A 15,307-nucleotide genomic window follows, 5' to 3' on the forward strand; every position below is an offset into this window, starting at 1 on the left:
CCACAAATGTGCATTCCCCCCATCCCCGGGCTGTCTAGCGGGCTGCTGAGATACATCCCATTTTTCCTGTCAAGACAGCAGCCAGCAGTTTATTAAATATGTGTGTTTTTTTTGTCTTTTTCAACTTTTATCATGAGAGTTTCTGAACATCTGGAAACGTTGAAAGCGTAGCATAAAAACACCCTGAGATGTTCACTGAGTTACGTAGATTCAAGAGTGGTTAACACTGTGCCAACCCTGCCCACATATTTGACAGTTACAGAAAGTATGGCACGTGTAGATAGCAGGACCGTACCACTGCGCGTGCAAGAAAATTAACAACAGTTGCAAAGAATCATTTACTAGCCGTTCCATTTTCAGCCTTCCTAATTGTCTCAAAAGTTTTAAGAAATCGGTTTTATGTGACTTGTCTTGTGGCTCTGTCCCTTATATTTAATTTTTTAAAATGCTTATTTATTCTTGAGAGACAGAGCACGAGCAGGGGAGGGGCAGAGAGAGGGAGACACAGAATCTGAAGCAGGCTCCAGGCTCTGGGCTGTCAGCGCAGAGCCCAATGCAGGGCTTGAACGCACAAACCCTGAGATCATGACCTGAGCCGAAGTTGGTGCTTAACCGACAGAGCCACCTCGGCACCCCTCCATCCTTTCTTTATATTTTAAAGATACTGGAAGTTAACTCTAGAGTTGACCTGTTCAGTGTGGCATCCTGTAGGCGTATGCGGCTGTTTAAATTTAAATTGGTTAAAGCTAAATAAATTGACAATGGAGTTCCCCAGTTGCAGGGGCCACATGACCACAGGACCACTGACTACCTTACTGGATGGCGCAGGTACAGAACATTTCCACCATCGCAGCTTGTCCACTGGATAGTGTTGGTCTAGAGGCTTGTCTGGGTTCAACTGACATGTTTTTGGGCAGAATACCTCATGAGCAATGCTATATGATTCTTCTTATGTCACCCCAAGAAGCACAAAAATATCAGGCTGTTCCAGTATCTGTGATGCTAAATCGGATCACTTGCATACATTTCCCCTTTGTAATTAGAAAGAACAATGTAGGAAAACAAATATCCTATTTTCATAAGAGGATATTTTCTTGTCTTTTTTTCTTTTGGCCACCTACTATCTGATATTTTATGTCGTAAGCAATCTCTAATTCTCCCATCAACCATACGAAGTATGTATCATTATCCCCATTTTACAGATAAAGAAACTGAGGCTCGGGGAGGTTAAATAACTTGCCCAGTATCTCCTAGCTAGTTAAGTCATGGAGCCCAGGAGAGGCAATGCCTTCTCACCTACATGCTGTGACAACCCCCAGATTTCCTACTCTCTGAAAATTTTCAAGAGGGGTAGGAAAAGTTGTTTAGGAGGGGATATCTGTGGAATTTATGGCTGGGAAAAATCAGTCTTGGGCAGATGGGCAGCGTCACGGGGGGGGGGGGTGGGATGGTTAGAACCAGGAGGGGCCAGTGGTGTGGGAATGTAGCACAGGGGCAACGTGAGGCTGGGGCTGGGGATGTATAGGGTCCTGTGGCTGAGAACTGAGCGGTTTTAGTTATTTGTATACCTCTGGTGCACTGTGAGTATCTTGACAGAGGGTACTGTTTCTACTTACCCACAAAGCCTCCCACTGCAGGGGAACAGGTCTAGAAGAATTCTCTCATAAAGTACAGAGATTTGCATTATTAAATGAAAGAGACGAGAAGCGATGTGGCCGGCAGCCCCCTGTAGCTGCCGTGTCTTAGAGGTAAAGGCAGGCAGGGCAGCTTGGGGAAGGAGGAAGGGGGGTGGGGCTGGCGGGAAAGGAGAAGGAAGGAGGGGAACAGACCAGGGCTGGGGGTAGGGCTCTGTGTGTTTGTGTGAAACATTCAGGGCTGAGGCCTTGTGACAGGACAAACACGGGCTCATGGACTGTGTCGGCCATCTGGCTGTCCAGGAGGGTGTGGCACCTGCTGTCACTTTATGTGTTTGGGGAGCTGGGCCAGCACTTCCGAGACCCTTTATACCCTCATTGCCATTCTGGACACTGCCCACAGTTGAGCCATGGCAGTGCTCCCAGCAAACCAGTTGGCTGGTGTCCTGAGGAGAAGCGCTGTGAGTCAAGGTACATCTCACACATGCTTTACCTTCTCCACCAGTGTAACTCCTTATAAAAATGACATGCATAAACATGAGCTAATTACTAATAGCTGGCCCTTCCTAAGCAATTTTAAAGACACCAGAAGCAACTTAAAGAAACGAGATATAAGAAAATCAAATTTTCACCATTTCATTGAATTTCAGGCATTATTAATTGCAGCTAATTTTTGAAGACCTGAAAGGACATTCGTTCTGTATGTTTTCTTGGAGTAAAAAAGCTTGTGGTGGGGGAGGGGGAGAGAAGAGAGGGGGAGGGTTGGCTGAATCACCACCATAGTCTTGGCTCTGGCAATATGGGTTTTATCAAGGGTAAAATTGTTTTTATTGAGAACTGTGTTACCCACACAAAAGAACGTATAGGCGGTGTACCTACCCCCTATAGGAAGAAATGAAATATACGTGTGACTTAGTGCTTCTTATAAGCCTCATTCTGGTTGTACCCCATTTCTTTCTGGCCTAGGGACAACATCTCTCTGGGATTTTGTGTTTACTCATCCCCTTGCTTTTCTTAGCAGTTTTAGAACCAATGTATGCATCCCTAAACCGTAAATTATTTAGTTTTCCGGTTTTTAAAAATATTTATTTATTTTGAGAGATCAGAGACAGTGTGAGTGGGGGAGGGGCAGAGATCGAGGAAGAGAGAGAATCCCAAGCAGGCTCCATGCCGTCAGTGCAGAGCCCAACGCGGAGCTCAGTCTCACAAACCGTGACCTGAGCCGAAATCAAGAGTCGGACGCGTAACTGAGTCCCCCAGACGCCCCATAGTTTTCCAGTTTTTGAAGTTCATGTAAATGGAATTGCATTGTGTGTATTCTTTTGTGTCTGGCTTCTTTTTTTTCAGCGTTGCTTCCTGTCACTGTATTGTGTTCATACTCATTGTATGAATATGCCACAATTAATTTATCTCTCCACCCTGATGGCCTCATGGTTGTTTCTAGGGTCTGTATTATGAACAGAGTGGCCATGAACATTCTTTCCATGTCTTCTGGCATATCTGTGGAAGGGTTTTGCTAGGGTATGTGGTTATTTAAAAAAAATATGCAAGTAGGTATATGCTTAGTGTCGAAAGCCATTTCATGAGTCTTCTTCCAAATTTAAAAAATCATAACATCTCTTGATGTTCATCTTACCTCCTACTAGATGCTATGCTGATTGCCCAACATGCACTAATGCATTTAATTTTTACAATTACCCTCTGAGGCAGGTGTCAGGTGAGGACACTGAGGCCTAGAAGGTTAAGAGTCTTGCTCAGTTTGTGTCGTTAGTGGCAAAGCTGGCACTCAGAGTCTGCTGGTATGTTTGATCCCAGTGGAAGGGATGAGCTTATCTCATTGCCCCTCTACCATCGTTAGAAGTATTACACAATAGATGGTGCTGGTATATAGCACATTAACACACACTCTCACTGATCCCTTCCCCCAGGACCCTCTTCAGGGCCCCTTACAGTGCTCTTAGGGTTCAGGGCCAGAGGATAGAGAAGAGCTCACCCTTGTTTGTGGTGACTTCCAGTTTTAAGAGAAAAGCTGGACACATATGCAGATTGTGAACAAAAATGCAAACCTTGCAACACACCAATGAGCACAAATGTTTGGTTCATGGATCTATTCCAAGGGCTTGGCACATAGTAGGTGCTCAATAAATATTTGTGGAATGAATGAAACGAATGCCAGCTGCCTATTAAATGCTGAGTAATGGAACCATCAAAGCTTGGTCGTTAATTGTGCAAAGCTTTCTGGTAGGGTGGGGTGGGGATCAGATGTAGCAGACCAGAGGGCAGCCATTCCTGGGAGTGGGGGATGGGTAGGGAGACATTCCTGGCTGGGGCCTGAAGGAGGAATGAAGTGAGTAGATGTGTCCTTGACCAAAGCGACGTCCTTGAACTGAACAATGATGAGAGTGGTCGGGAAATCCAGCCAACAAGGGCAAGAATCTTGAAAGCCATGGGGCAGGGACTGAGGGGTAGGATTGGGGAAGGAAAGAGAGAAGTGGATGGGAGGTGGATTTCTAGGGAAAAGAAGGGAGAAGATCCTTGATCTTAGACCATTACTCTCTAGGGCTACTTGGAAGGACATAGACCATCTGGGGGGTGAAGAGTATGGGAGGGAGGGGAGACTGGGAGAGATGAGGGAAGGGCTTGAGGAGATGCAGGGGTTCAGCCTGCTTAGTGGGATGGATTTCATCAAGGGCAGAGTTCCTGAGTCAGTCTTCATTTCCCCATTCCCCGGGGCAGTCCACAAGAGCCTTTGGCCCCGCCTTCCTCTGGTGAATTCTAATGGATAATTGGCCACTGTCCCAGGCTGACTTGGCTGAGAAGGCAGGACTCTGACTTGGGCCTCTCAACCCATTAATCCAGTCATCCTGCCTGCTGGCTGACCTAGGGTCAACTCCCTCATATACAGCCTGAGTGTTATGTAAACAGCCATTCCTTCACCCCTCAACTCCCCTCACTGAAACTTGGCCTGCACCTGCTTTCTGTGAACAGAAAGTATGACCTGCAAGGTGAGAAAGGGCACAGCCCCTTAGATACCTGCAAGCCTGGTATGCAGATGTTTTGGTATCCTCCAGATGTGGAACCTACAGGCTGCCTCCCACCTTGTAGTTTTGAAGCAGAATCCCAGAGATGCGACTAGCCCTGCTTCTGAGGGCTCTGCCTCAGTGGGCTCTCCACTGTCATAGCATCTCACTATCTCTGCCTCTCCCACAAGGTCCTCCAAGTTTCCCTACTGTCCACTTTCTGAAAACCTCCATGCACACTTTTTACACCAATACTGCCCCACCTGCCTCTTTACTGGCATCTGTTGTCACCCTTTCCAGGGGGCCTTTCTTACCTTTCGCATCAGACTAGCTGCATTCTACATTGCCCCAGAATGGGCACTGTCAGTGGCACCTGGGTGGCTCAGTTGGTTAAGCATCCGACTTTGGCTCAGGTCATGATCTCATGGTTCATGGGTTCGAGCCCTGCTTCGGGCTCTGTGCCCGAAGCTCAGAGCTTGGAGGTGCTTTGGATTCTGTGTCTCTCTCTCTACCCTTCCTCCACTCATGTTCATGCTCATGCTCTGTCTCTCTCTCAAAAATAAACATTAAAACATAAAAAAAAGAATAGGCAGTCTCAGTTGACATTGTATTTCTGAGCATCTGATGATACAGCTGAAAAGGAGCCCTCTTCAGACTTCCAGCCTTTCTCACAAATGTGGGTCTGTCTTCCCAGTCAGATTGGGAACTTCAGAATCCATGTCTCCTTCTTTCTCTTAGTGCCTTCCTCCCTTTTTCCAAAATTAAGACAGACTTCAGCATATGGCAGAGATGTAGCCATCATAGAAACCCTGAATTCCCCAGCAAGATGTTATCATCATCTAATCCATCATCCATGTGGGGGAATCTGCCTTTCAACATTCTTCACAGGAGAAGGATGTACTGAAGGGAAGCTTGAACAAGAACTTCCTAATGTTAAAACCACCAGATTTGCCCCTTTTTTCCAGGTATCCCTTGAAACAAGATCCACTTAGGCTAAAAGAAGAGCCTCTAATCTCCTGATATGAAGGTTTTTTTGTCACCCTGTTTCTGTAAACACCGTGGCTACTCCAGAATAAAGGGTTTTTCTCTTTTATATAAAACTTCCCTAAATGGGAGATATAATGCAAGCACCTTTTTAGGATACCATGACTACCTGCTTTCCTTCTGGGACATTTCCCTCAACTCCAATTTCCATCTGTCCAGCTGCAGTGAAAATCTGACTTCTCTTGCTCTCTTTGGAGTTCCATTGTACCTGGATGGATGGCATAACCCCCACCCTCAACTTCATGCAGTCTACTAACCAATCAGGGGGCTTCAGGATCAAGAAATAAGCAAGATAAGTGAGTATGTCATTGATTTATGGCTGAGGATTTTTGGTGGTCTGTTAAGGCCAAGTTAGAAATACAAATTTATGAATTATTAATAGATAACAGACTTCTGGGACTGTCCAAGCCTCTTTTCATCCAGTAGTATAGTTGCCTAAGGATTGCTGACATTGTCCCTCTGCCAAAGAGGAGAGATCCTCCCTGGGACTTCCCTGGGGGCAGTTGGTCTAGAGTGGGGTTTGAAGGAGGGCATTTGATTTTGGGTTCTCTTCCAGGATAAAAGAAGTAACCACGGCCAAAGGTCTCAAGTCCTCCCTGTCCCTTGGACTGAAATCATAGTAGAATAATAATAGTAGATAACATTTACTGAGCACTTGCTATGTGCCAGGTGCTGTGTTAAGCATTGTTCATGTACAATTTAATCCTTTTACTAGTCCTTTAAGATAGACACCATTAGTGGGGATTTTACATTGGTGGTTTAGGAATGTGGGTAGGTACATTCTACCAAACCTGCTGATATATCTACAGCAGCAGCATTAGCAGCAATAACAACTACAAATATGATTACATAATTAGAGTGTCAGGCTCTATTCTAAACGCTTTACATGGATTAATTCTTTTAATCCTTACAACAGCTTTATGAGGTGGATATTATTATCCCCATTTTATAAATCATGAAATGAGGTACAGAGAGGTTAAGTAATTACCTGAGGTTACATAGCTAGAAAGTGGCAGGGCTGGACTTTGAAACTAGGCAGTTTGGAATCTGGGTCTGTGTGCTTAACTGATATGCGATGTATTTACACTTTTTATTTTCAATCATATTAAGAAATGATTTTATGTAGTCATGAAGCACACACATACATACACACCACATACAGTTGAGACAAAAAGGAAATAAAATGTTTTTTTTTTACTACATATGATGCACTCTGCTATTTTCTATTCCACTCTGCTTGATTTTGTTCTAATCTACTTCATTAAAATTCTGTTTGCTTCTATTAGTGGGCCACAATGTGAACTCTGAAAAAAAGGCTGCCCCAGAGCCTCCTGCTTCTTAATGATTATAATAAAACACATATGTACTGTGTTCTGGAGTTTAATGAGCACGTGGACATCTCTGTAATTTTCCCAGGCAGTGCTGGAAGGAAAGACTTAATATATTTCCCAGAGGAATGAAGTGCCTTGCCCCCAAATCACACAGAGCTGTTCATGGAAGAGCCTTGATGTCCATCCAGCCCTGTTGGGTTCAAGGCCCACACTATCCACACTACAGGCGGCACATGCCAACATGGATCTGTTTTGACATCTGCCAAGATTACTGACAAACTGCTGTAACGGGAAGGGGGTTACAGGGTTGGTATAGCATAGGAAGCAGCACAGATCTGGGAGGGGGGAGGTGGAGGCAGGGGGCTGGATGCCCTACTGATGGCTCTGTCTAGATTGATTCTATTATATTCTGAGCAAAATGCTATACAGCTCATGACAGTAGTGTCTACCCCATGCTTTCTGGGCCCTAGAGGAAAATGGAAGTTTGAGATGAAAACCAGACATACTTATCTTTTCTTGGAGCCTTGCTGGAAATAGTTGGGCATTCCTGAAGCCAGCGAGCCACTGTGTGTCCCCTTAGGCCCCATGGAAGATTTTGAGGAAGGGAATGCCTCCTCTTTAGCATAGGCTGGACAGAACGGTCTCATGTTTTGGCCTCGGGACTGGTCTGTGTGCAAACTGAGATGGGCGAGTGTACACATGAACAAATGAGTGTGTGTCCATGTGTATGTGTGTGTGTGTGTGAGAGAGAGAGAGAGATTATGGGTGGCAAGGCCAGTATGTGAGTGCGTTGTGTGTGTGTGTGTGTGTGTGTGTGTGTGTGAGAGAGAGAGAGAGGGACAGAGAGAGTCATAGAGACGGAATATGTTGATAGGTGTAGGTGAGGGCTTTGGGGCTGGCATGGGGGTATTGGGCCTTTGGCCAGGCAGATATGGGCTATCGGTGTGAGGGAGACCACCAAGCGCACCCCAAATTTCACATCATCTTCTGTAGATCTCACATTCTCCCAGTGTCCCAAGGCTGGTCCAATCAGCACCACGGACAGAGGTGGCGGCTTCATGAAATGGGGCGGTACAGGAACTGTAGCCCCGCCTTTCTCCTCCCTCCATTCTAACCTGAGTCATTGCTTCCCATCATCGAATCCAAGAGTTCCACCGAATGCGTAAAAGTAGTGTACGGGGAGGGTGTGAGAGAGGTGAGTTGGCCTTTTGAAGATAAACATTGTGCAGTTTTGGGTAAAAGGCCATAAACATCTGGCCGCATCTGGCCCTCAATTAAGCACATAAGGGAGGAGCCAAAGCAGCTAAACAACCCAAGCCAATAAAGACATCTAATTGCTCCTAACTCGTGGACGCAGTAGGCTCCCCGCATATATAAAGGGCCCAAAGATGTCCAAGACCTGAACACTTCAGTCACCGTACCCTCCATTAGTACGTCTCCCTCCTCAGAGCCTCCTTTGCCCCAAGAAGCACCATGACTTGTGGATCTTACTGTGCTGGCCGCGCCTTCAGCTGCATGTCGGCCTGCGGGCCCCGGCCCGGCCGCTGCTGCATCACCGCCGCCCCCTACCGCGGCGTCTCCTGCTACCGCGGCCTCACCGGCGGCTTCGGAAGCCACAGCGTCTGCGGCGGCTTCCGCGCCGGCTCCTGCGGCCGCACCTTCGGCTACCGCTCCGGCGGCGTGTGCGGCCCCAGCCCGCCCTGCATCACCAGCGTGTCCGTCAACGAGAGCCTCCTCACGCCCCTCAACCTGGAGATCGACCCCAATGCGCAGTGCGTGAAGCACGAGGAGAAGGAGCAGATCAAGTGTCTCAACAGCAGGTTCGCTGCCTTCATCGACAAGGTGGGTGTCCTTGATCACACCCTTCTTGAGCCTTCGATTCCTGGGCTAGGCTGAAGACAGTCAGGGGCAGGAGACAGGAGGTCCAGGTGAGCTCCCGCTCTCATGGACGAAATGGACACACACCCAGGCCACATGACGACCAAGGACATCAGGATACAGAGCGGAGGCTCCTGATTTGATAGTGTTGCCATTATACGCAACCTCTGTCCAGACAGGCAGGTCCCCACGGAGACACAAGGACAGGCTTGGAACTGGCCTGTCAGAGGAAGAGGGCAGAACATGCACACACACAGACACCAAAATGGACACAAGAAATAGGAAGAGGCCCGCAGGGTGAGCCAGTGGGTGGCTGTCCTTGATCACACCCTTCCTGTAGCCCACCCATGCTCAGCACTCAGGCTGGGCACTGAGACAGGGGGAGCCAGAGGCCAACCGGAGACCTCTACCTGCCTCCAGAATACACATGCCACCTGGACTCACCAGGTCTGGAGAACTCCCTTTACCTGAGAGCAGACGCTGACCTTGCCCAGCCCCTTGCTCCCATCCCTGAGTGAGAAAATCCAGACAGAGATCACAGGAGGGAAATCCAGGAGTCACCTTGTCTCCCACTGCCCATCTCTGCCAAGCTCTGCTGAGCTCCGGGGTTGGGAGTTTGCCCCTAAAGCAATCACCCCAGCCCCACCCCAAATTGGCTTTGGGACACCAAGAGCCGTCTGACCCCTCCCCACACCCTGAATGCAGGTGCGCTTCCTGGAGCAGCAGAACAAGCTTCTGGAGACCAAGTGGCAGTTCTACCAGAACCGCAAGTGCTGCGAGAGCAACCTGGAGCCCCTGTTCGAGGGCTACATCGAGACGCTGAGGCGGGAGGCCGAGTGCGTGGAGGCCGACAGCGGGAGGCTGGCCTCGGAGCTCAACCACGTGCAGGAGGTGCTGGAGGGCTACAAGAAGAAGTGAGTGCGGCCCGGAGTGACGCTGGGCGCAGGAGATGGACTTGGCTTAGAGCCCGTTGGGTTAGACTTGAGAAGAATTTTCCAGAAGGACGAGGGGCCATGCAGGCCGGGGACTTGCGCGGCAGGGTCATCTCAGCTGCGCCACTCTTGCCCAGATGCCTGCCTCAGGGTGGGGCCGGGATGCCCCCAGGAGACCTCTCTGTCCCCTACTCAGCCTTCCCTTCTCAGAGGCTGTCCCCCAGGCCCCGTGGGGAGGAGGTTTCTGCAGGCTCCCTGGCTGCCTCCTGCTGACTGACCTCTCAGTTTTCCCACCTGTAGCACCTGAGCGTCTGGTGGTTCGGGACTGACAGGCCCTGGGGCCCCGGGTGCCACTGCCTGGGGTGCTGAGTGCCGATGGGGGACGGGTGTCATAGGCCTCCACACCTGAGCCAGGTTGGACAGCCAGATGAGGGGAGGCTGGGGCTGCCGTGCCCCAGAGGTGACACTGTCCTCTCCTAGCATGGGGCTGGGGTTGAGTCCTTATGTGCCTCCTAAGGTGACCTCACAGCAGCTGTGGGAATGGGGCTGGGAGGTCCCACACCTTAGCTCTCTGGACCCCTCAATTTAAAGTCGAGACAGGATCCTAGACCCGTTCCAGATCCAACCAGACAGAACGGAGCCAGCAGATTTGCTGCGTTCCAGCTGTTGGGAGCTCACTAATACTGCCCCCTCCACTGATGTGAAAGGGAGACGGCCTCTGGTGAGACCCGCCCTTCCCTGACCTCCCTCTCTGCCCTCTTTTGCCTCAGGTATGAGGAGGAAGTCTCTCTGAGAGCAACAGCTGAGAATGAATTTGTGGCTCTGAAGAAGGTGAGTGACGTGGGATCCGGAAGCACAGACACCAGGGATCTCGGAATGACAGACTCTTCCTGGGGAGACCCAGAGGGTCTCAACCTCCATGTGGGACACACGACCTGGCCCAATCGGGCTGGGAAATCCCAGGGGTCAGGTCATGGAAGGCTCATTGAGGTCGCCGATGAAGGGCAAGAACCTTGGACTGTGCATTACACCCTGCCCTGGAGTGAGGGATGGCTGGGCTGACCGGCGGATGTCCCACTGTGCTTTAGAAGTTGTGGTCTCTGGCGGGGACCCCATGGAGGCAGGGCAGCTCCAGTCTCTCTGTTGAGGGACAGCGTCCTGTCTAGCACTGGGGGAAGTCTGACCAACAGGAGGGGCCCGGTCCCCGGGTATTGGGGAGGATGGAGCTGAACCCGGAGTGACCAGGTGGTCTTGGAGGACTGCCAGGGGACAGGGAGGGGTCGAGGTGGCGAGCAAGGAGTCAGTCTGGCAGGCTTGTGGGGATAGGGAGGGTAAGAAGCAGAGCTGGGACCATAAGAGGAGAGAAAGGCTGGCGGCCCATCTCAGGCACAAAGGAGTTTGTTCTCAGAAGGGCAGGAGGTTGCAAAGCCCACCCCAGGCAGGTCAGAAAGTATGGCGATGGCATGGGAATGGAATAGTAGGAGTCCTTTCCCTTGGCCTCCATGAATGGGAGAGAAGAGAGGGGAGTGTTTGGGGTAATGAGCACCGGGGTCCTCTGAGCTCACAGACGCCCCATTTTTCCAGGATGTGGACTGTGCCTACCTCCGCAAGTCAGATCTGGAGGCCAACGCGGAAGCCCTGATCGAGGAGATCGACTTCCTGCGGCGCCTGTATGAGGAGGTGAGGGGCCATGGTCCAGATCGAAAAGAAGCATCCAGCCTAGAAAAGGGGGCTGGGGCCTGGGACTGATTGGCCAGGGATTTGGGTTGGGTGGGCGGCTGCAGTCCATGAGGCTGTAGTGGGAGCTGGGGTAGAGACCAGGTAAGGGCTGAGATGACTGGGTCCACACTGTGGTGGGTGAGGCTGGGGTGTAAACAGGTTCCCCACCATCTGCAGGAGATCCGCGTTCTCAATGCCCACATCTCAGACACCTCGGTCATCGTCAAGATGGACAACAGCCGGGACCTGAACATGGACTGCATTGTGGCCGAGATCAAGGCTCAGTACGACGACATCGCCAGCCGCAGCCGGGCTGAGGCCGAGTCCTGGTACCGCAGCAAGGTGAGGGGCACAGGACACCTGTCTCTTAGACATGGCAGTGGGAAGGAAGCCAAGTATTTATTAAGAAGGCCTCTTTTGTCTGGAGTTTCTGATCCCGTGGGATAGTAACAGAATGCCACACAGCTCTCAAGTTATAATCGCTGGGCAGGGCTGCCATGTATAGTTGCACAGGCTGAGCACTGTACAACCTCCCGACCATCTGTGGTGTCTGAATGGGAGGGAAACTGCATCCTGAGCTCAGGAGCACCTCTGCTTCCCCCCCCCCCCCCCCCCCCCCCCCCCCCCCCCCCAGTGCGAGGAGATGAAGGCCACGGTGATCCGGCACGGGGAGACCCTGCGCCGCACCAAGGAGGAGATCAACGAGCTGAACCGCATGATCCAGAGGCTGACCGCCGAGGTCGAGAATGCCAAGTGTCAGGTACGGGTCGCCTGGGGCCTCCCCAGGGCCACACAGGCAGTGTGTGCCCCGACTGGCTCTCACCATTCATGATCCAGCCCATTTGCATGGCTCATGTCCCTGGTTGTGGTCCCTCAGGGGGACTCCGTTAATGAAGGGGAGAGGCCTGTTCTTGGGGTGTCCCCAGCTGGGGGAGGGGAGAGACTGGACACATGAGGGAAATGGACCGAGACACCCAGGACCATAACCCACTCTGTTCTCTCCTGGGCCCCAGAACACCAAGCTGGAGACCGCGGTGACCCAGGCTGAGCAGCAGGGCGAGGCGGCCCTGAGCGACGCCCGCTGCAAGCTGGCCGAGCTGGAGGCCGCCCTGCAGAAGGCCAAGCAGGACATGGCCTGCCTGGTCAAGGAGTACCAGGAGGTGATGAACTCCAAGCTGGGCCTGGACATTGAGATCGCCACCTACAGGCGGCTGCTGGAGGGCGAGGAGCAGAGGTGGGTACAATAGCCTATTTTCTCTCCCAGCCCTGCCTGGGTTCCCAACGTGCCATGTGCCCTCTGGCATCACTGGACTCCCATTTCCAAATCTCCCCATCCTGCATCTTTACAGGTAATTTGAGAAAGTCCTTTCAGTTTGTTTCTAGCCTCCTTTGAGTCAGTCATGCCCACTTATGTGCTCATATGAGATTGGTATTTTTGCAAATCTGCCTTTCAGAGCCAGGAGTCAGGCCCTAGTAATTGTTTTCCCGAGAATCCTAGTCTGGGCTTTCAGCCACCCTCTCTTGAACGTGTCTTTCCCCTCCTGGCCTTGGTTGCACATAATCCAGCATTTAGCTTTTGTCTCAAGGCTGGCCTTGGCCCCATTCGGGAGTTCATATTTATCCTGTAATGACTGACTCAATGGGGGATTTTATCAACTCACAGTTATGTATCGTAAGCACAGTGGGCCGCCCTAAGTGGTCGTCCATTGCAGTAGGTGGGGCGGAAGGTGGACAGATAGCAGGGGCCTGTCCCTTGAGGCAGCGGTGTCCTGCTCTGGGCATTTTTGCTTTTTGCTAGTGTTGGAGGTGGCAGGGCTGGAGGGCAGCTGACCATCTCCTATGTATACAACACTCCTAGAATGTTGCCCCTTGGTTGGTCAGGGAAGTTTCATTAGTGGACAATTCCACAGTGAAGAGTATCTCAGGATTGAGTTTGGAAGGCCTGGCGTTAGCTTTGGAAACTGAGAAGTCCAGCCCTCCACCACATAGGGCTCGTGGAAGCGGGGAACTCAGAAGCTTTGGTGTGGGTCCTCTATGAACCCTGGGCATGGAGTGAGTAGGTGGTGGACTGCAAATTCTCCCCACACCTGAAGCTGACTTTGTCAACCCTTTGCCATGGTGCAACCAGAGGGACTCCTGTTCCCTTTCCTTAAGGAGTCGCGTTGTGTGGGAAGGGAATGAGGGTTGAGTGGAGTTAGGTGGCCAAAATTATAGCCTTGCCTCTATCACCGGTTATTTCCTCTCCCTGGGCCTCGCTTTCTCCACCCGTCAAATGAAGGAACTCATGGAGACAGCCTGTTCTAAATGGGCCCTAAAATCCCATTCATTCATGCGACAGTTGTTTATTGGCCAAACACTGTTAGGCACTGTCGATTCTTCAGTGGGGAAAAGACAAGACAAAATGTTCTGCCCTCTTGAGGCCCACGTTCTAGTGACCGCAGTCAGACCAGATTTAGGAACTTAAATCTGCACTTCCTCGAATGCGTTTACAAGTCAATCGGAACCAACAGCAATCATAGCAGCCGACAGGTCTGAACTGCTCACCACGTGGCAGGCATGGAGCCCTTACGCGGGTCCCTGGATTCCACCCTCACAGGGGATCTAGGAGTAGATACTCTCCATCAGGAGGCAGGTGGATTGGAGGGCAGGGCAAATCTGAGGTTGCTAGCCAGCCAGGCGCACTGGGCATTCTGTCTCCAGAGCCCTCGTGGCAGCTGGGCTTCCCGATTGGCGCGTTTATAGCCCCTTCCCCAAAACAAGTGCCCAGAAGGAGGGCACGGACCTCGCTGTTGCCTCTGGCCCATGGCACCGACCTCTCTCTTTTCCTTTCCCAACAGGCTGTGCGAGGGCGTCGGCGCTGTGAATGTCTGTAAGTAGCTCTTCCCTTCCCGCCTGCTCCCGTCAGGGGGGCCCCAAGCCTTCTGGGAGGGACGTGTTCGCGACCCCCAAGCAGCCTGGCCCTGGCCATGCCTGATGCGTTCTCCTCCCCCTCCCATGCAGGTGTCAGCAGCTCCCGCGGTGGCGTCGTCTGTGGCGATCTCTGCGCCTCAGGTGCTGCCCCTGCTGTCACCAGCCGCGTCTGCAGCGCCCCCTGCAGCGGTAACGTGGTGGTGGGCACCAACTCGTGCGGGGCCTGTAGTGTGGGCTGTAAGAAGTGCTAAGAGGCCGCGGCGCCCCTTCCAGCGCGCAGCCACGTCCCCCTCCGCCCGGCCCGACCCCGATCGCCCCGCCGCTGCCCCACGACCGCCAGCTGCCCGCCCCCAACAACCAGTCGCCAGATGTGCACCCTCGGCACGTCCTCCCTGGGTGCTCCCTCTGCGCGCCACCCCCCGGGCGCCCTGAGCCCTATGCACCTGGGGCGGCACCTTGGATTCTTTCCGTAGCCTTTCCTAGTAGTGGATTTATCATCTTGAGGATTCATCCTTTCTTCTGCCTTCTGTGTTGTTTGCTGGATTCATTCGTCCTGCCCGACTCCCTCACCTAAGCTTGCGGGGACAGGGCAGGCCCTAGACTCTCCCTGTCTCCACTTCCTGGGAATCTGCCAGTGCGCTGGATCCTGTGGAAGGGAGGTGTGGAACACTGACGGTGGTTTTCCTGTAACTCTGTGAGGCCCATGGCCGTGGGAGGGAAGAGCATCTCCTTGCAGGGCTGCCTGCAGAAGCTTCTGAAAACCCAGCGACGTAACTGTCAGCCCCTTTGTCTTCGTTTCACTCTGTGTTTCCAATAAACTAACTGTAGCGTATCAAACC

The 15,307-nt window shown here is 51.7% G+C and overlaps 1 protein-coding gene across 1 annotated transcript; it reads left to right on the forward strand.

The window, feature by feature from the left end:
- The first annotated feature begins 8,502 nt into the window (after positions 1–8,502).
- On the forward strand, positions 8,503–14,719 carry LOC102968013 (keratin, type II cuticular Hb6). Its single transcript, XM_042990822.1, has 9 exons — positions 8,503–8,871; positions 9,613–9,821; positions 10,610–10,670; positions 11,424–11,519; positions 11,736–11,900; positions 12,193–12,318; positions 12,572–12,792; positions 14,396–14,427; positions 14,559–14,719. Exons 1-9 carry the CDS (start codon positions 8,503–8,505, stop codon positions 14,717–14,719), a joined length of 1,440 nt encoding a protein of 479 aa, XP_042846756.1.
- The last annotated feature ends 588 nt before the right edge of the window (positions 14,720–15,307 follow it).

The sequence above is a fragment of the Panthera tigris genome, chromosome B4, assembly GCF_018350195.1.
Source record: "Panthera tigris isolate Pti1 chromosome B4, P.tigris_Pti1_mat1.1, whole genome shotgun sequence".
Classification (NCBI taxonomy): domain Eukaryota; kingdom Metazoa; phylum Chordata; class Mammalia; order Carnivora; family Felidae; genus Panthera; species Panthera tigris.